The 18684-nt window shown below is 55.3% G+C and overlaps 2 protein-coding genes across 6 annotated transcripts in view; one reads left to right on the top strand and one right to left on the bottom strand.

Annotated features, from left to right (window-relative positions):
- Window positions 1-4707, top strand: part of HNRNPM (heterogeneous nuclear ribonucleoprotein M) — a 42301-nt gene extending 37594 nt beyond the window's left edge. For all 5 annotated transcript variants that reach the window (XM_021676852.2, XM_021676848.2, XM_064381942.1 and 2 more), the window contains 3 exons: window positions 1285-2087; window positions 2696-2747; window positions 4282-4707. In XM_021676852.2, coding sequence (XP_021532527.1) covers window positions 1285-2087; window positions 2696-2747; window positions 4282-4445 — 1019 coding nt within the window. In that variant the 3' untranslated portion in view covers window positions 4446-4707. The remainder of the gene's footprint in view (window positions 1-1284; window positions 2088-2695; window positions 2748-4281) is intronic.
- PRAM1 (PML-RARA regulated adaptor molecule 1) lies at window positions 4317-18229 on the bottom strand. Its single transcript, XM_064381941.1, has 10 exons — window positions 18150-18229; window positions 12839-14852; window positions 12686-12752; window positions 12208-12305; window positions 6835-6892; window positions 6627-6735; window positions 6341-6503; window positions 6224-6257; window positions 6096-6130; window positions 4317-5985 (listed from the first exon to the last, which is right to left on the bottom strand). Exons 1-10 carry the CDS (start codon window positions 18150-18152, stop codon window positions 5948-5950), a joined length of 2619 nt encoding a protein of 872 aa, XP_064238011.1. The 5' UTR covers window positions 18153-18229; the 3' UTR covers window positions 4317-5947.
- Window positions 18230-18684: the final 455 nt, after the last annotated feature.

Here is an 18684-nt window from a genome sequence, read left to right as displayed (position 1 = left end):
ATGACCGGTGTGAGCTACCATGCCCAGTCTAAATGTACTTTTTTGCCTGATTTTCCTCAAGGCTCTGAGTGTCTTGGCATCTTCCCTGCTGACTTCTCTGTTGGGCTTGCTCTGGAGCTCCACACTGGCACCATTTTTTCCTAGTTTTTTGCTGCAGTTGGCATTGGGAGTTGCCTCATTTCTGATGCCTTTGGGCAAAGTGCCGATTCTCACTAGGTTCCTTCTACTGTGGGGAAGTTGGTTAGCCTCTGAGACCTCTCCCCTCTCAAAATCTTCCATTCTTCAAGTTGGGCTTTTTGCTGCTCAGTGTGCTGCTGGGCAGCTAAGGAAGCAGGCAAGGAGCAACAGAGCCACTCGGCCATGGTCAGAGAGCCAGTTAGAGAAACTGCTGAGTTTTCTCTTGAATTGGTATCTTGGACTAGCTCCTTGGATCAGTCACAGGCTGGCTCGTGGCTGACAGCCACCCTCAGAGCCAGGCGGCAGCATTTTGAGGGAGGAACCCTGAGCTCAGTATGTGGAAAGGGGTGGCCTTACTGATGGAGCCAGACCCTTTGTGTCCAGAGTTGCAAGCACCACCAGTTGGGGTCCTTTCGTTCTGACTGACCCCAGCTGCTGCCAGAGCCAACTCTGCAGTGCCATCGACATGTTCTTTCCAAAGCTAGCAAGTCATTTGGTTTCCCTAACAAAAAGATCCCCAGAAGTGGCCAGCTGTGTGCATTTGTACACAGAGGATCTCTCTTGGTGTGTGTTTTCTTGACCTCTGCAAATCTCTTCTCTGTACCCCGGAAGTGCTGAGGAAATGCAGTTGGATTGGCCCCCAGCAGAGCATCCTAGGGGACAGGGTGGGAGCAGACAAGTGGGAGTGACTCTTACTTGCCTCCACGTCGCTCCTTTTCATGACCCTGGGTGGCCCTCTGAGTGGGGGGTGTACATGCCTCCCCCTGGAGCATTTCTCAGTGTCTGCTGATGGTGAAACTTCAGGTCTCAGCAGTTGACATCCGTGGCTCACAAAGCTTGTCACAGACACTAGCACCTCACAGGCACATGCAGGGGAGTTGTGTTACAGAAATCTGAGCTGTGGCATAGAGCAGAGAGAATGCTATGAGGCCCCCATGTACCCACCACTCAGCTGTAGCTGTTGTCAACATTCGAGGGGTGTCTTAATGGTAAATTATGGCGGGCCTTTACCCCTGATCTGTGCCCATGAGCTGAAGTGGTCTGGCATGTTGTGCACATGCACATACAAGTTCTTAGCACTCACTGTGTTTTGTGTCCCTGTTTCAGGCGGAGGTGGAGGCAGCGTCCCTGGGATCGAGAGGATGGGTCCTGGCATTGACCGCCTCGGGGGTGCCGGCATGGAGCGCATGGGCGCAGGCCTCGGCCACGGCATGGATCGCGTGGGCTCTGAGATCGAGCGCATGGGCCTGGTCATGGACCGTATGGGTTCCGTGGAGCGCATGGGCTCTGGCATCGAGCGCATGGGCCCGCTGGGCCTCGACCACATGGCCTCCAGCATCGAGCGCATGGGCCAGACCATGGAGCGCATCGGCTCTGGCGTGGAGCGCATGGGTGCCGGCATGGGCTTCGGCCTCGAGCGCATGGCCGCTCCCATCGACCGTGTGGGCCAGACCATTGAGCGCATGGGCTCTGGCGTGGAGCGCATGGGCCCTGCCATTGAGCGCATGGGCCTGAGCATGGAGCGCATGGTGCCCGCAGGTATGGGGGCTGGCCTGGAGCGCATGGGCCCTGTGATGGATCGCATGGCTACCGGCCTGGAGCGCATGGGCGCCAACAACCTGGAGCGGATGGGCCTGGAGCGCATGGGCGCCAACAGCCTCGAGCGCATGGGCCTGGAGCGCATGGGTGCCAACAGCCTTGAGCGCATGGGCCCTGCCATGGGCCCGGCCCTGGGTGCTGGCATCGAGCGCATGGGCCTGGCCATGGGTGGCGGTGGCAGTGCCAGCTTTGATCGCGCCATCGAGATGGAGCGTGGCAACTTTGGAGGAAGCTTCGCAGGTTCCTTTGGTGGAGCTGGAGGCCATGCTCCTGGGGTGGCCAGGAAGGCCTGCCAGATATTTGTGAGAAATGTAAGTGGCTCTTGGGGAACTTATTGATGGTGGTGAGCACCAGGGGATGAGGGAGGCAGAGATCAGCAGGATGAAGTCAGAGGTGGCGCCCCACAAAGGGGACCACACCTCCTTGTCCCTGTCCCTCATGTTTTGTGCTAGCAGGACAAGTAAGGAATGTGAGAACTGTGGGTTCTGGAATTGCCTGGGCTTCTCCACTGTGCTAGAATATGGAGCAGACTCTGAGCTCAAAGACTCCAGTTTCTGATCACTTAATGAGCCAGAGTCTTGCACAAAGATCCAGGGAAAGAAGTGGCTGTAAAGGAATTAGTTTCCCCAGCTCAGCCACCCTTAGCCTCTTTTGAGTGACTGTGGGCTGTGCATCGCAGGTCCGAGCATCCCGCCCTGCTTGGTGCTCCCACTGACAGAGCCCCAGGGAGGAGCTGGCTGTGCCCCTTCACAGCCTTGTCCCACGTGGACCTGTTAGTCCCTGCTGATCCCGTCAGTCTGAAGGGCAGCACTTCTTGGTGTAGTAAGAAATTTAGCTTGGCCCTCAGAGCCAGCTGCGAGGCATGCCTTAGGATTTGCTTTAATCACACATCAGTCTCCCTTTTCTTCTCCCCCCTCAGCTCCCATTCGATTTCACATGGAAGATGCTAAAGGACAAATTCAACGAGTGCGGTAAGTGTTGGGAACGGCTTTCTAGGTCCTTGCCTCACACTTGTCGGTGATGCAGCCGAGTCAGCAGCAAAGCCTCCCTCCCAGCCCTCTCCATCAGCTCAGGACTCATGGCCTTGCCATTGTTCTGCCCACGCCAATGCTCAGGTTAGGTTGTTGAGTGTCCTGTGATGTGTCATATGTTTTTCACCTGTTATCATTTCATCCTTAATTACGTTTTTCCTCCTTTGTTGAGGCTTTTGAAACAAGGTAGTAGTGTCTGCATTTCACAGATAAATCAGGCAAAGTCTTCTTTATGAGCTCACCTGGCTTCTAGGTGGCAAATACATCCCAGACGAGGTCGGTTTCCCCTCAGCACAGCTGATTGAGGGCCTCTGAGAGAATGCCCGGCCTAGCAGGTGCCATGGGGAGGCGCTGTGGGCTCTGGGTGCACAGCTGTTCATGTGAGGGTGACGCTAAGGTCTCATGGTTTCCTGGCATGTCAGACAACCCTTCTGGAAGGCTCCCTCTGTGGCTTGAAAGCAAGTTGTCTTCCTTCCCTGCCCTCCAGGGTAAGCCCTCACCCTCATGCACCACCTCCATTCTCTTTAGCCAGAGGGGCCTAAACAGGGCTGAGCGTTGCTTCCGCACTGTCCTCCCACTTCCCGTTTCAGCAGCTGCTCCGATTTCGCCACCATTGCTGCTTCTCCATGGTTTTTGGGGCAAGTCATTGAGTCATGACCTGCTTCTTTCCCCACTCCTGAATTTCCACATTGTAGCTAGATATTCTGAAAAGGCCAGTGGGATCACAGCCCCCAACTTTTGCAATGCCTGGAGGGACCCTTAGCCTTCAAGAAAAAGTCCACTCTCTCAAGCCCCTTGAAGACTGGTCCCCCCTGTCCTCTATCTCCCTCCCATCCCAGAACCTGAGCAGCAAGTGCTACAAGCACCCTGCAGTGCTGTGTGCAAGCCCCTATTGGCAAGTCGTCTTTCTGGTGAACTTGTGTAAGCTCTCAGAACTTGCCCCAGAGGACCCCTCCTAGGCTGAGTGCCTTCCTGCCTCTGGCTTTGTGGCCCTAGCACCTTTAGCCTTTAGTGCTCTGACCCTGTAGGCCTGGCCTGTTTCCAGTGTTGACACATCTCTAGATGTTGAATAGGCGTTCAAATGAATATATGTAATGTGCTGGCTTACACTTGGACAGTACAAACGTGTCCATTGGATTATGGATGGCTTTGTAACCAGAGGCAGTGGCGTATGAAAAATGAAGCCTCTAAAAAATATATATAGCCAGCCTTCTGCCTCTAAAGCTGACTTTACACGGTGCCTTCTTTTTTGAATTTTGAGGCAGGCTTTTCCTAGGGCAGGCTTTTCCTAGGGCAGGCTCTGTTAGCAGAAGAATGGCAGTGTGGGCCTGGGGCCACAGTCACTGGTTCCTGGGGCCTCTCTTTTTTGACTCTGTCTACCAGAATCCATCAGGTGATGGGGACTGAGTGGAGTCTAGACAGGCTGAGCTCTGGGTTTGCCTGACGTGTGGTCTCTTCTTCCCTCCCTGTGCAGGCCACGTGCTATATGCCGACATCAAGATGGAGAACGGGAAGTCCAAGGGGTGCGGTGTGGTTAAGTTCGAGTCACCAGAGGTGGCTGAGAGAGCCTGCCGGATGATGAATGGCATGAAGCTCAGTGGCCGAGAGATTGACGTTCGAATCGATAGAAATGCTTAAGCAGTTGCCTTTTTTAAACATCGATACCAGACCTCTGAATTTGTATTTTTTCTTGTTAACCATTTTAATTTGTTGGCTGGATGTATAAAGATGTTTAAAAAATTCAGTTGCTTTTTGGGGTAATTTGAATTACTTTTTTAATGACTGGGGTTCCATTTGACTGTTTGCATTGAGATTGCAATGTGCGCAATTTTTTTTGTAGTTGTGGCATCTTGTTGACATCGAATATGACTTTGATAATAAATACTGGTTCCTGAAAGCAGCCTGCTTGTGTGTGGTGTGTGGGCAACCACCTGAAGTGTGGGGAGCCAGAGCCACTCGGGCTTCCAGGCTGAGGAGCAGGGATCTCCAGGAACCTCATCCCCACTCTTGCTTGTCTGAGGGCCCAGAGGTGAGTGCCTGCCCTCAGAAAGGGAGACTCTTCTTCCCTGGAAACTGCCTTCCTGTGGGCTGTTATCCCTGGGCTGATAATGGGGCATTTGCTGTTCAGAGCTTCACAAGGCTGGGCGTGGTAGCTCACGCCTGTCATCCCAGCACTGGGAGGCTGAGGTGGGCGGATCACCTGAGGTCAGGAGTTTTGAGATTAGCCGGGCCAACATGGTGAAACCCTATCATCTATCTATCTATCTCTACTAAAAATGCAAATATTAGCCGTGTGTGTGTGTGTGTGTGTGTGTGTGTGTGTGTGTGTGTGTACGCGCGGTGGGGGGTGTACCTGTAATCCCAGCTACTCGAGGCTGAGGCAGGAGCATCGCTTGTACCCGAGAGGCAGAGGTTGCAGTGAGCCAAGATCGCACCGTTGCATTCCAGCCCGAGTGGCAGAGTGAGATTCCATCAAAAAAGCCTCCCAAGCCATCCAGTCTCCCTTTTGTGAGGTTAACTCCCTGTGGGACAGACTCTGCTTGAGTCAGGCTCCATTTCAGTGTTTTTCCTGCTGAAACTGAACCGTGTGCCAGCTTCCATGCATGTTCAATCCTGCCAGAGGCTCAGGCCAAATCCGATACCTGGGCTCTGCCAGAATTGGGCATAGGCCCCACCCCAGACCCTCATGAAGTGCCCTCAGGATCCACTCAGGCCAAGCACATGTGTGCAGCAGGCGAGGCGGCCTGGCTGCTGCTGCTGTGGAAGGGCACGTCTTGACTGACACCCTCCCGACCCTGGCTGGCAGCACGCGGGGTTCCAATCACCGGGAGCCACCCTTGCTTGCCAGCTTCTTGCCACCCCTTGCTCCTTCCTTGCCTTTATCCCTGAGGGGTGACCATGGGGGATGGGGGGTGACCGCAGACCCACCCTCTTTTGTGTTTGGTCTGGGGTTCCTGTGCCTGTACTCCACTGTGGCCAATCGGGAAGGAAATAAAAGACAGGAAGCAAGGACTGCTTTAAACCGGGGCTTTATGGGGCCGGGCACAGCACAGGCAGCTCTGACTCTTCTGCACCAGGATCCAGAGCTCCTGGGTGAATGACACGGCTGTCCGGCTGTCCTGGCTTCACGCCTACAGGCCTTACCGTCCCAGTGGGAGTGGTAGGTTTTCCAGGGGGTCTGCCGAGGAAGCGTGACTTCCATTGACCCCTCTACCCAGAAACCCAATAGTGAGCAGCCCCCAGAGGAATCACCAAGGTCCCTCCAGCCCACCCAGAGTGTCTACATACCCAAGAAGTCGACATCATCGTACACCTCCGTCTCCCTGGCAGAGCACAGTTAAGTCAGCAAGGGGCACCATGCCTTACTTCCCGCACCCTGCACCCCCGACATACACACAGTCAGGGCCAGTACTCACAGGGGTAGGAGCGCTGTTCTGGGCACATAGCCATCTGTGGAGAGAGCGGGAAGGGTGGGTTCTCAGGCCCAGGGTGGCGGGGCGGCCTCCTGGGGCTGCGGGGCCAGGTACACTCACACTTGCCCTTGGGATCCCGGCAGAGCATCTCGTCCTTGCTCGTGAACTCGATCACCTCCAGGATCTCTCCGCGCCGGATCCCAAGGTGCTTGCCCCCCCCGCGACGTGTCTTGGCATTGGGGTCGATCATCATCTTCGTGTGAACCACAATCTCTCCTTCAAACTGGGGTGCAAGATATTAGAGCCTCTGCTGGTGCTGCTGCCCTTAGGCCTGTCTTCTGAGTGTGGGATTTGTGGGGCCCTGGTCCCAGCCCTGCCAGGACTTCTGCTTAGCTCCGAGGCTCACCTTGAACTTTTTACGGAACTCCCTCTCAGCCTTCTCCGCCTTCCTCATCTGCTTCAGCAACTTTGGGTCCATGGGTGGCAACTGCTGTGGCTGGGGATCCTTCTCCTTTCTGATAACCCCCACCAAGGAATTGGGGTGCTTGTGAGCAAGGTGTGCTCCTCTCGGGGTTCTTGGAGCTTGCCCCCATCCCCCCCTCTGCCCATGGCACCTGAGCGCTGGGTCTTGTGGTGTCCTCCTGGCAGCTTGCTGAACCGAGGGCACTTCATCTGGGGATAGTCAGGACTCCAAGTCAAGGCAGGGTCTGCCAGCTCAGCCTTCACCCTGGTAGCTGTTTTTTGTTGGTTTTTGGTTTTTTTGTTATTTTGTGACAGAGTCTCCTGTTGCCCAGGCAGGAGTGCAGTGGCATGATCTCGGCTCGTTGCAACCTCTGCCTCCTGGGTTTAAGCGATTCTCCTGCCTCAGCCTCCTGAGTAGTTGGGATTACAGGTGCATGCCACCACACCAGCTAATTTTTGTATTTTTAGTAGAGACGGGGTTTGACCAGGTTGGCCAGGCTGCTTTTGAACTCCTGATCTGAAGTGATCCACCTGCCTTGGCCTCCCAAAGTGCTGGGATTACATGCGTGAGCCACCGTGCCTGGCCACAATATTTTACTGTCAGCTATCAGTGCCCAACTGTGTAACAGAATACCCAATTTCTTCCTCCTAAGTTTAACTTTGTACCCATGGGCCAGCCTCTCCTTGTCCTCTCTCCTGCCTTATGCTTTCACCGAAATCTCATTACAGTAGAACCCTAGAACCCACTGGGTGCAGTGGCTCATGCCTGTAATCCCAGCACTTTAGGAGGCCGAGGTAGGTGGATCATGAGGTCAGGAGTTTGAGACAAGCCTGGCCAACATGGAGAAACCCCATCTCTACTAAAAATATTAAAAATTAGCCAGGTGTGGTGGTGCATGCCTGTAACTACAGCTACTTGGGAAGCTGAGGGAGGAGACTCGCTTGAACCTGGGAGGCAGAGGTTATGGTGAGCCAAGATCGTGCTACTGCACTCCAGCCTGGGCAACAAGAACAAAACTCCATCTCAAAAAAAAAAAAAAAAAAAAAAAGGCTGAGCATGGTAACTCACGCCTGTAATCCCAGCACTTTGGGAAGCCAAGGAGGGCAGATCACCTGAGGACAGGAGTTCGCGACCGGCCTAGCCAACATGGAGAAACCCCTTCTCTACTAAAAATACAAAAATTAGCCGGGCGTAGTGGTGCATGCCTGTAATCCCAGCTATTTGGAAGGCTGACACAGGATAATTGCTTCAACCTGCAAGGTGGAGGTTGCAGTGAACCAAAATCACGCCACTGCACCACAGCCTGGTGACAGAGCCAGACTCTGTCTCCAAAAAAAAAAAAAAAATTATTAGCCAGTCGTGGTGACATGCATCCCGGCCACTCGGGAGGCTGAGGCAGAAAAATCACTTGAACCCAGGAGGCAGAGGTTGTAGTGAGCCAAGATCATGCCACTGCACTCCAGCCTGGCCACAGAGCGAGACTGTCAACAAAAACAAAACAAAATCAGGTAAGGTGATGGGTACCTGTAATCCCAGCTACTCGGGAGACTGAGGCAGGAGGCTCGCTTGAATCTGAGAGGCAAAGGTTATGGTGAGCTGAGATCACGCCACTGCACTCCAGCCTGGGCGACAGAGCCAGACTGTCTCAAAAAAATTAATAAAAAAAAAGATGCTGCTGGGGTGGGTGTCCTGGACTGGTGACTGATGATGAGACACTGAACTGAGGGGCCTCCCATGGTGCCAGCCTCCCTGTGCTACTCCCTGGCAAATGACCAGGCCCTCAAATCAGAGCCCTGCTGGCCAAGAGATTAGCTTCAGGCGGGAGCCCCGGACACCCTGTGAGTGAAAGATCCAGAACCCAGTGTCTCAGTGGGTCCTTTCTGAATGGCTCAAAATGTCCCTCCAAGCAGCCCCAGGGACCAGCCCCTGGATTTTGCCCGCCAGATACCAGGCCTGGCCATCCAGTCTCACCCGGAACACGCAGCCCCTCCGGCTGCTCCTGCCTCTCAGAGGCTTCCCCAGTCATGAGCAGTCTCTCCAGGAGCAAACCTGACCTCAGCACTCCAGGGCCCTGCAAACCCAGCACATCAGAGCACTTCTTGGCACTGCCATCCAGGCAGCCCCGGTTCATCTGCAGCTGACCCTGAGGAGGCCTCTGCCTGCCTTCCCTACATGGCCTGCTCAGATCCTGGGAAAGGCTGGGCCCTCCCCACCTGCAGGGGAGCCTTCCAGGAACTTCTGGAGTGGAACTGCCACTGCTCCAGGTAAGGCAGACAGTGGGAGAGCGGAGCCCAGAGATCTGGCCCCAGAAGACCTAAGCCCCATTGAGACGCTGTACCCGCAGTGAGAAGCCCATGCCACCCCTGAGAAGCGGGAGATCCTGGGAAGTGGGACGTTGCAGTGGAACCTTTTTCTTTTTCCTTTTTTCTTGAGACAAGGTCTCGTTCTATTGCCCAGGTTGGAGTACAGAGGTGCAATCTCAGCTCACTGCAGCCTCCATTACCAAGGTTCAAGCAAGCCTCCCATCTCAGCCTCCCCAGCAGCTGGGACTACAGGCATGCAACACCACACCCGGCTGTTTTTTTTTTTTTTCTTTTTTTTGAGATGGAGTCTCACTCTATCACCCAGGATGCAGTGCAATGGAGCGATCTTGACTCACTGCAACCTCCACCTCCAGTGTTCAAGTGATTCTCCTGCCTCAGCCTCCTAAGTGGCTGAGATTACAGGCATGCACCACCACAGTAGGCCAATTTTCCTATTTTTAGTAGAGATGGGTTTTCAACATGTTGGTCAGGCTGGTCTCAAACTCTTGACCTCATGATCCACCCGCCTCAGCCTCCCAAAGTGCTCGAATTACAGGCATGTGTCACCGTGCCCGGCTAATTTTTGTATTTTTAGTAGAGACGGGGTTTCACCACGTTGGCCAGGCTGGTCTTGAACTCCCAACGTCAAGTGATCCACCCTCCTCGGCCTCCCAAAGTGCTGAGATTACAGGCGTGAGCCACGACGCCTGGCCCCCCTTTTTTTTTTTAATATCAGAATCTCGAATGACTGGCAAGGAAAAGGGAGAATGTCGTTTGGTGTCAGAAACAGTGGGCCAGGGGTGGGAGCTGCTCCTAGCCTCAGAAGGGGTGGGGCATTCCAGCAGTGTTGCTGGGAGTGGCCGGAGGTAGGCTGTCACTACCCCAGGCTCTCAGCAGCCCCAGTCCTGGCCATCCATATCCCCAATGGTGGCCCCCAGGCCTAAGCCACAGAGCCTCCCCTGGAGCGGAAACAGGAGGGGCCCTGCCAGGAAGCTGTGTGCTCACAGGGAGGTGTTGCAAGCAGCTCCAGGAGAAAGCCCAGGAGAAGCAGAAAGGGCCCAAGGCAGGTTCTATCCCAGGCCCTCTGAGGCTGGCAAGGAGAACAGGAGCACCTTAGAGGCTTGGGCTCAGGCTCCTGCTGAAAGCCCTGCCACAGATTGAGCTCATGGACCGGCTGTGTAAGCTGGGGCAAGCCCCTTCCCAGAGCCTCAACCTTGCGTATCTATTTTTTTTTTTTTTTAATTGAGACGGGCACAGAGTCTTGCTCTGTTGCCCAGGCTGGAGTGCAGTGGTGTGATCTCGGCTCCCTGCAACTTCCACCTCCCAGGTTCAAGCAATTCTCCCGCCTCAGCCCTCCTGAGTAGCTGAGATTACAGATGCATGCCATCACACCTGGCTAATTTATTTTTATTTTTTATTTTTACTTTTAGTAGAGACAGGTTTTTGCCATGTTGGCCAGGATGGTCTTGAACTCCTGACCTCAGGTGGTACACCTGCCTCGGCCTCCCAAAGTGCTGGGATTACAGGCGTGAGCCATCGCGCCTGGCGAACCTTGTGCATCTATAAACCAGGGATGCCGCTGGGTGTGGTGGCTCACACCTGTAATCCCAGCACTTTGGGAGGCCTAGCTGGGTGGATCATCCGAGGTCGGGAGTTCAAGAGCATTCAGGCCAACATGGCAAAAACTCATCTCTATTAAAAACACAAAATTAGCCAGGCATGGTGGCACTCGCCTGTAATCTCAGCTTCTGGAGGCTGAGGCTGGAGAATCGCTTGAACCTGGGAGGCAGAGGTTCCAGTGAGCTGAGATTGTGCCATTGCACTCCAGTCTAGGCAACAAGAGTGAAACTCAGTCTCAAAAAGAAAAAATGGGGATGCCATTGCCTTGCTGCCTTGTGGGGGATTGGGAGTGGAGGGTACAGATTTAGGAACATGCAGGCAAGGTGCTTGCCTGGAAGCTGCTTGTGTTTTCATGAAAGCGTTAACCCTGGAGCTGGACAGGAGAGGCAGGCCTCTACTAAAAATACAAACATTAGCCCTGGGCAGTCTCCCTCCCCTGCCACTGCCACACCTGCCTCCAGGCCACGCCTCCATCCTGCGTTTCAGGTTCGAGTTTTGCCTAGACATCCCCCCCCCCACCCCACCCCCGGCTACCTCGAACACAACGGGTCTAAATGAATGAGGCCGGGAACCTCATTTGAATGTTGGCCAGCTCTCAGAAGCTGAGCTGGGGACTAGAGGCTTTTGAGGAAGATCACCAAAGAACTCAGGCTGTGGGTGCCTCTTAAGCACTTTGGGAGGCAGAGGCAGGTGGATCTTGAGGTCAGAAGTTTGAGACCAGCCTGGCCAATATAGTGAAACCCCATCTCTACTAAAAACACAAAAGTTAGCTGGGCATGGCAGTGCTTGCCGATAATCCCAGATATTCTGGAGGCTGAGGTGGGAGAATTGCTTGAACACAGGAGGTGGAGGTTGCAGTGAGCCAAGATTGTGCCACTGCACTCCAGTCTGGGAGACAGAATGAGACTCTGTCTCATATAAATGAATAAAATACCTAAATAAATGAATGGATGGATGAATGGATAGATGAATGTGGGTGGATTGTTGGATGAATGGATAGATGGATAAACGGATAGATCAATGAATGGATAGATGGATGAATGGATGGATGGAATAATGGAAGCTAGCATCTTGTCGTCAACCCAGGAGTGACTCTGTCATGCCCCTGGATGCTAGGCTTGAAACGTCCCTGCTTTATATACTACCAAGTCCTTTTTTTTTTTTTTGAGACAGGGTGTCTGCTGCTCAGGCTGGAGTATAGTGGTGCAGTCACAGCTCACTGCAGCCTTGACCTCCTGGACTCAAGCAATCCTCTTGCCTCAGCTGCCCAAATAACTGGGACTACAGGTGCTTGTCACCACACTTGGCTGATTTTTAAATTTTTTTGTAGAGATGGGTTCTCACTCTTGATGACAGGCACGAGCCACCGCGTCATGCCTGCTGCTTGCTTTTGATTACCGGATTTGCCCACTGCTCCCACACCTCCTGCTGCCAGCCTGGGCCACATCTCTGCCTACAACAGCCTTCTCACTGGCCTTTGGCCTCTGGGACCAAGGGGTGGCCCTGATGTAGTTCCAGCAGGAGCCAGTAGGTCCTAAAACATTACTCTTACACCAGGAGCATGGCAGAGAATGCCTTTGCTCTAAATGTTTTGCACGTACCTGGACAGGCCATCGACAAACCTCTGTGCTTGGGGCTGGGGCTGGAGTCATCTCTGGGCTCCACGTCGTCATACAGCTCATAGATGTCATCTGAGTCCCTGCAGGGATACCCGAGATGAGGGTTTTTTTTTTTTTGAGATGGAGTCTCGCTCCGTCGCCCAGGCTGGAGTGCAGTGGTGTGATCTTGGCTCACTGCAACTGTCACCTCCCGGGTTCAAGCGATTCTCCTGCCTCAGCCTCCCGAGTAGCTGGGATTACAGACCTGCACCACCATGCCTGGCTCATTTTCGTATTTTCAGTAGACACGAGGTTTCACCACATTGACCAGGCTGTCATCAAACTCCTGATCTCTCAGGTGATCCGCCTGCCTTAGCCTCCCCAAGTGCTGGGATTACAGTTGTGAGCCACTGCGCCCAGCTGAGATGAGCCCTCTGAACCCCATGATCCGCACCCCTCCCCGTTTCCTCCACACACTCACTGCGGGGTGTCTTCAGGCTCTCGGGCCTGGAAATGGAGCCCAGCAGCCGAGCGGCTCCTCCGTAGATCTGTGGGGTAGAGAGTGCAGCAGGGAGGCCGGCACTGCCTGGGACCTCAGCCCCACTCCTGCCTGTGCCGCCCCCCCCTCACCCACCTGTGGAGGCTGCAGAGAGTCTCCGAAAGCTCTGTATATCCATGGGGCCTGGGGGCAGTGGGGGCTTGGCAGGAGGGGGTCCCAGGCTGCTGGCAGGGGGCAGAGACCTCCGCCGGGGTGGATGGCTGGGTCTGAGGCCTGGCCTGGCCCTTCCACTGTGAACAAGGCCTCCTGGCCTCCAGTGGGGTGTCCCAGCCACTCCAAACCCAGGGCTGAGCGGGTACCGGGAGCTGGAGCCCGCCACGGCCACCGGCAGTGAGCTCTCAGAAGCAGAGCTGGGGAGTAGAGGCTTTCGAGGGCGATCACTGAAGAACTCAGGCTGTGGCTGTCTCTTGAGCAGAGCACTGGGCTCAGGCTGTGAGAACTTGCGGGGTGGCCCCTGGCACTCAGGGCGCAGTAACTTCCTGGGGAGTGAGTTGAACTCGGGCTCTGAGGATGTCCTGGGGAGGCCACCCGGCTCAGGCTGTGGGGGCTTCTTGGAGAGCACTTTGAATTCGGGCTGCCACAGCCTCTTGGGAAACACGCTGACTTCGGGCTCTGAGGATGTCCTGGGGAGGTCCCCAAGCTTAGGCTGCGGGGGCTTCTTGGAGAAGTCACTCAGCTGAGGCTGGGATGACTTTCTGGGAAAGACGCTGAAGTCGGGCTTTGGCTCACTGGACTCAGGCTTCCAGAGGGGCGTCTGAGCGGCCTCACTGAACTCAGGCAGGGACTTCTTAGGGAAGCCCCCGACCTGAGGCTGAGGGGGCTTTCTGGGGTACACACTGAAGTCAGGTTGTGGGGGCTTCTTGGGAAGGGTGCTGAAGTTGGGTTTTGGGGAGTGGGGGAGGGAGTCACTAGACTCATGCTTGCAGGGGGCTGTCTGAGGGACCTCAGTGAACTCAGCCTGTGGCAGGGACTTCCTAGGGAGGCCGCCAACCTGAGGCTGTGGGGGCTTTCTGGGCTGCACACTGAACTCAGGCTGCAGAGGCTTCTTGGGAATGGTACTAAACGCAGGCTGCGAGGGCTTCGGGGTAGCCTCGCAGGCCTCAGGCTGCCAGTACTTCCTGGGGAATGTGCTGGATTTGGAATCGGAGGGGGGTCTGGAAGGGTGGCTGAGCTCAGGCTGCAGGGGCTTCTGGGCAGGCGCACTGGGCTCCAGCATCTGAGCCTTCAAAGGGGCCTCACCGACCTCAGGCTGCAGGGGCTTCTGGGCGGGCGTACTATGCTCCAGCATCGAGGCCTTCAAAGGGGCCTCACCGGCCTCAGGCTGCAGGGGCTTCCTTGCAAACGGAGTGGCCTCCAGCTGTGGGAACTTCCTGGAGAGTTCAGTCAACTCAAGTTTGGATGGCTTCTTGGGGAGATCAGGGACCTCAGGCTGCAGGGGCTTCTTGGGGAGGTCAGGGACCTCAGGCTGCAGGGGCTTCTTGGGGAGGTCAAGGAACTCAGGCTGCAGGGGCTTCTTGGGGAAATCAGGGACCTCAGGCTGCAGGGGCTTATTGGGGAGATCAGGGACCTCAGGCTGCGGGGGCTTCTTGGGGAGGTCAGGGAACTCAGGCTGCGGGGGCTTCTTGGGGAGATCAGGGACCTCAGGCTGCGGGGGCTTCTTGGGGAGGTCAGGGACCTCAGGCTGCGGGGGCTTCTTGGGGAGGTCAGGGAACTCAGGCTGCGGGGACTTCTTGGGGAGGTCAGGGACCTCAGGCTGCGGGGGCTTCTTGGGGAGGTCAGGGAACTCAGGCTGCAGGGGCTTCTTGGGGAAGTCAGGGACCTCAGGCTGCAGGGGCTTCTTGGGGAGATCAGGGACCTCAGGCTGCAGGGGCTTCTTGGGGAGGTCAGGGAACTCAGGCTGCGGGGGCTTCAAGGACACTGCACTGAATTCAGGCTGCGGGGGCTTCTTGGGGTGCTCGCTTAGCTCAGGCTGGGGTAACTTCTTGAGTTTACTGAATTCAGGCTTTGGGCTTTTCTTGGGCAGGCTGCTGGGCTCCGGCTGAGACGCCCGGAACTTTGCTTGGATGCTCCGGAAGTCCTGATGGGTCTCCTGGGGGATGCAGAGCCAGTCAAGCCGGGGCTCAAACACACGGAAGGGGCATGGAAGGATGGATCTGGGGACCCTCAGGCACAGCCCACCCTGTACCCCTGTACCCAGGCCCCATCAGCCCTTGGCTCTCATTTTTTTTTTTTTTTTTTTTTTTTAAAGACAGAGTCTCACTCTGTCATCCAGGCCAGAGTGCAGTGGCATGATCTCGGCTCACTGCAACCTCTGCCTCTCAGGTTCAAACGATTCTCCTGCCTCAGCCTCATGAGTAGCTGGGATTATAGGCATGCATCACCATGTCTGGCTTTTTTTTTTTTTTTTTTAGTATAGACAGGGTTTCATCTTGTTAGCCAGGATGGTCTTCATCTCCTGACCTCATAATCTGCCCACCTCAGCCTCCCAAAGTTCTGGGATTACAGGCATGAGCCACCATGCCCAGCCCTCGGCTTTCTTTCTGAGGAGCCCCCATGATTCTGGAACCCATACCCTCCCTACTTCTATATTTAGTGCTGATTCCACACCCAACCTCCTCTAGCAGGACTGGAACTCCTGACATCACTCCTGCAGCCTTCAATCCCACAGCCCTTCCCCATGGGTGGTAGACACCCCAGCATCCTTTACCCCCGCTTTAACTTTATTAAATTCTGAACGGACATCAACCATCATATCCCCTCTTTTTTTTTTTTGAGATGGAGTCTCACTCTGTCACCAGGCCGGAGTGCAGTGGTGTGAGCTCAGCTTACTGCAACCTCCACCTCCTGGGTTCAAGCGATTCTCCTGCCTCAGCCTCCTCAGTATCTAGGATTACAGGTGCACGACACCACACCCGGCTGATTTTTTTCTTTTTTTTAGTAGAGACGAGGTTTCACCATCTTAGCCAGGATGGTCTCAATATCCTGACATCATGATCCGCCCGCCTCAGCCTCTCAAAGTGCTTGGATTACAGGCGTGAGCCTCCGCGCCCCGCCAACCCCCTCGTTCTTTCACTCCTGCCACTGCATGTCTCCAGTCTTGTTCCGTCGCCCAGACTGGAGTGTAGTGGTGCAATCATAGCTCACTGCAGCCTCCAACTCCTGGGCTCCAATGATCCTCCCACCTCAGCCTCCCGAGTAGCTGGGATTACAGGCTTGAGCCACTGCGCCTGGGCCCCCAGTCCCTTCTGTGCTCATTTCGTAACATCCGGAATCCAACCACTTCTCACTGCCTTCACCACTGTCACCCCAGGAGGAAGTGGAAGGCGCTGTCTGCCCTCCCCCAGCCAATTGCCTGGATTATTCTAACAAGCCCTTTCCTAACCCACTGCCTATCTCCCATCCCCGCTCAGTTCCCCCACAGCAGCTGAAAGAAGAAGCCTGTTGAGCACAGAGTCTGTGTGTCCCTCTGCTCAAAACCTGGCAATGCTTCCTCATGTCTCCACAGTTCAAGCTAAAAGCTTCATAAAGGCCTGCAACCCAGCCTCCCTACACAGCCGCAACCCAGCCTCCCTACACAGCCGCAACCCAGCCTCCCTACACAGCCGCCGCTGCCGCTTTTGTATTTGCTTTTTTTTGAGATGGAGTCATGCTCTGTCACCCAGGCTGGAGTACAATGGTGCTATCTTGGCTCACTGCAATCTCTGCCTCCCAGGTTCAAGGGATTCTCATGCCTCAGCCTCCCAAGTAGCTAGGATTACAGGAAGCCACCACTACACCTAGCTAATTTTTGTATTTTTACTAGAGTCAGGGTTTCACTGTGTTGGCCACACTAGTCTCGAACCCCTGGCCTCAAGGGATCCACCCACCTCAGCCTCCCGAAGTGCTGGGATTACAGGCCTCATATGAGCCACCACACCCACCCTTTTTATTTTATTTTATTTTTTTGAGAGAGTCTCACTCTGTTGCTCAGGTTGGAGTGCAGTGGCATAATCTCAGCTCACTGAAACCTTCACTTCCTGGGTTCAAGTAATTCTCCTGCCTCAGCCTCCTGAGTACCTGGGATCACAAGCATCTGCCATGACACCCAGCTAATTTTTTTGTATTTTTAGTGGAGATGGGCTTTCACCATGTTGGCCAGGCTGGTCTTGAACTCTGACCTCAAGTGATCCACCCGCCTTGGCCTCCCAAAGTGCTGGGATTACAGGTGCGAGATACTGCAGCCGGCCTAGACCACCCTATCCTAAATGGATCACCCCATCCCCCGACTTCCCTGCATCCAGCCTGCATGATTTTCCCCTTCACACCCACCCCTATGTGTCACACCATTTTACATCGTTTTTAATGTGTCTTGATTTTTTTGTCTCTCTACACTGCAGCTTCCCCCAGTTCCCTGCAAGGCAGAGGCTTGGCTCATTCATTGCTATCTTCCCAGGGCCTGGCACATAGTAGATGCTCAGTAAATATTTGCTGAACTAATACTCAGGGGGCACAGAGACCGCCATGTACTCAGCCTGGCCATCAGAAACAGAGACGTCTGGAGACAGGTGTGGCCACGTGGTCTCTCTCACGCCATCTCTGACACGTGGGCTGCTGGTCAGGGGTCTCATAATTGACAGTTCTGAGAGGACTGGTGTGGATACTGTCGGCACCTGCGCCGTCTCCTGCACACCCAGCTGTCCCAGGTACCCTCCCAGCTGGCCCCTCAACCACAGTTCACAGGCGCAGGCAGATTCACAAGTAGGCCAGGCCTCCTGGGACCGACAAATGCCCCCTTCACCTGCGGTCGAGGAGACTGGGGGAGGGAAAGGGCAGAAACGTGTGGCTCCTACCTCCCTCATGTGCCCCCCTTTCCCCATCCAGAGGACCAAGGGCCGGGAGTGCTCCTTGGAAACGCAGCGAGTGCCACCTGGGGCCTGAAGTGCCCCTGTCAAAGCCTCCCTTCCCCACTTGAAGGAAGTGCTCCCGGGTGACCACAGGGCTAGATAAGTCAGGGTTAGCAGGTCACGACTTGGGTGACTGGCCCGGGGGAGGGCCATGACCCACTTTGTCACCCCACAGGAAAGCACTGCTCTTGCCCCAGCTGGCCGTTCACTCATTGCTGCTCATGCTGTGACCTGGGGAGACAGGAGTCATCCCCTGGGCAATCCCACCTGTCCTCCTTGCAGTCCCAATCTGAGCCTGGGCCCCCAGGAGCCCGCACTGTCCTGGGGTGTGCCCTGCGGTTTCCTACTTTGGGACCTTTTTGCTGACCCTTCCTGTTTCCCAGATGTCTTTTGAAGCACCCCCCCGCCCCGGGCCCCTCCACAGGTGAGGCCTGTCCTCCCGGGAACACCTGCTGTGTCCCTTGCTTTCCCGCCAGTGAGGCACAGGCCTCTCCCCGACTCACCATGGCTGCAGGAAGGTGATGGGCCACAGAATGAGTGGGACCCGAGCTGGGGCTGCCGTCTTCAGGAAGTGACAGTGGCTTCTTCTCCACGGCCAGCACATAGGGTGGGGGCCGCTGGGGGTGGGGTGGGGGAGGACAGAGGAAGAAGCCAAGGAGGTGGGGAGGCTCCAGGCTGTCCCCAGATCCTGCTGGCACTTCTTTTTTTTTTTTTTTGAGACTGAGTCTCACTCTGTCGCCCAGGCTGGAGTGCCGTGGTGTCATTTCGGCTCCCTGAAACCTCTGCCTCCCGGGTTCAAGCAGTTTACAGAGTCCAGCTTGGCCCTAGAGACCCCCAACCCGGCGGTGCTGAAGGAATTAAGAAGGAGACACCCAGATAGAACAGCAAAGTGGGACTACGGGGGCTGGGGAAGGGAGGGCAACAGCCTTCCGAGCCGACAGCCTTCTGAGCGGAGGGCCTTCAGCAGACGCTGACCCACGTAGTTATTCTCTCTGAACAGGTGATACTTATTAACAAACAGGTGTTCTGTGTTTTCTC

This window comes from Aotus nancymaae, unplaced genomic scaffold (assembly GCF_030222135.1).
Source record: "Aotus nancymaae isolate 86718 unplaced genomic scaffold, 86718_ANA_hifiasm-v0.15.2.pri h1tg000028l, whole genome shotgun sequence".
NCBI lineage: Eukaryota > Metazoa > Chordata > Mammalia > Primates > Aotidae > Aotus > Aotus nancymaae.
Note: the sequence above shows the minus strand (reverse complement) of the source record. Positions and strands in the feature narration are given on the sequence as shown.

Bases quoted from the DNA above. Each gene is read 5' to 3' on its own strand.
- PRAM1 (XM_064381941.1), bottom strand. The intron at 12,306-12,685 runs GTGAGTGTGTGG...GTATCCCTGCAG, and splicing joins GAGCCTGAAGACACCCCGCA to GGACTCAGATGACATCTATG. The intron at 6,131-6,223 runs GTGAGTACTGGC...GTGCTCTGCCAG, and splicing joins AGAACAGCGCTCCTACCCCT to GGAGACGGAGGTGTACGATG.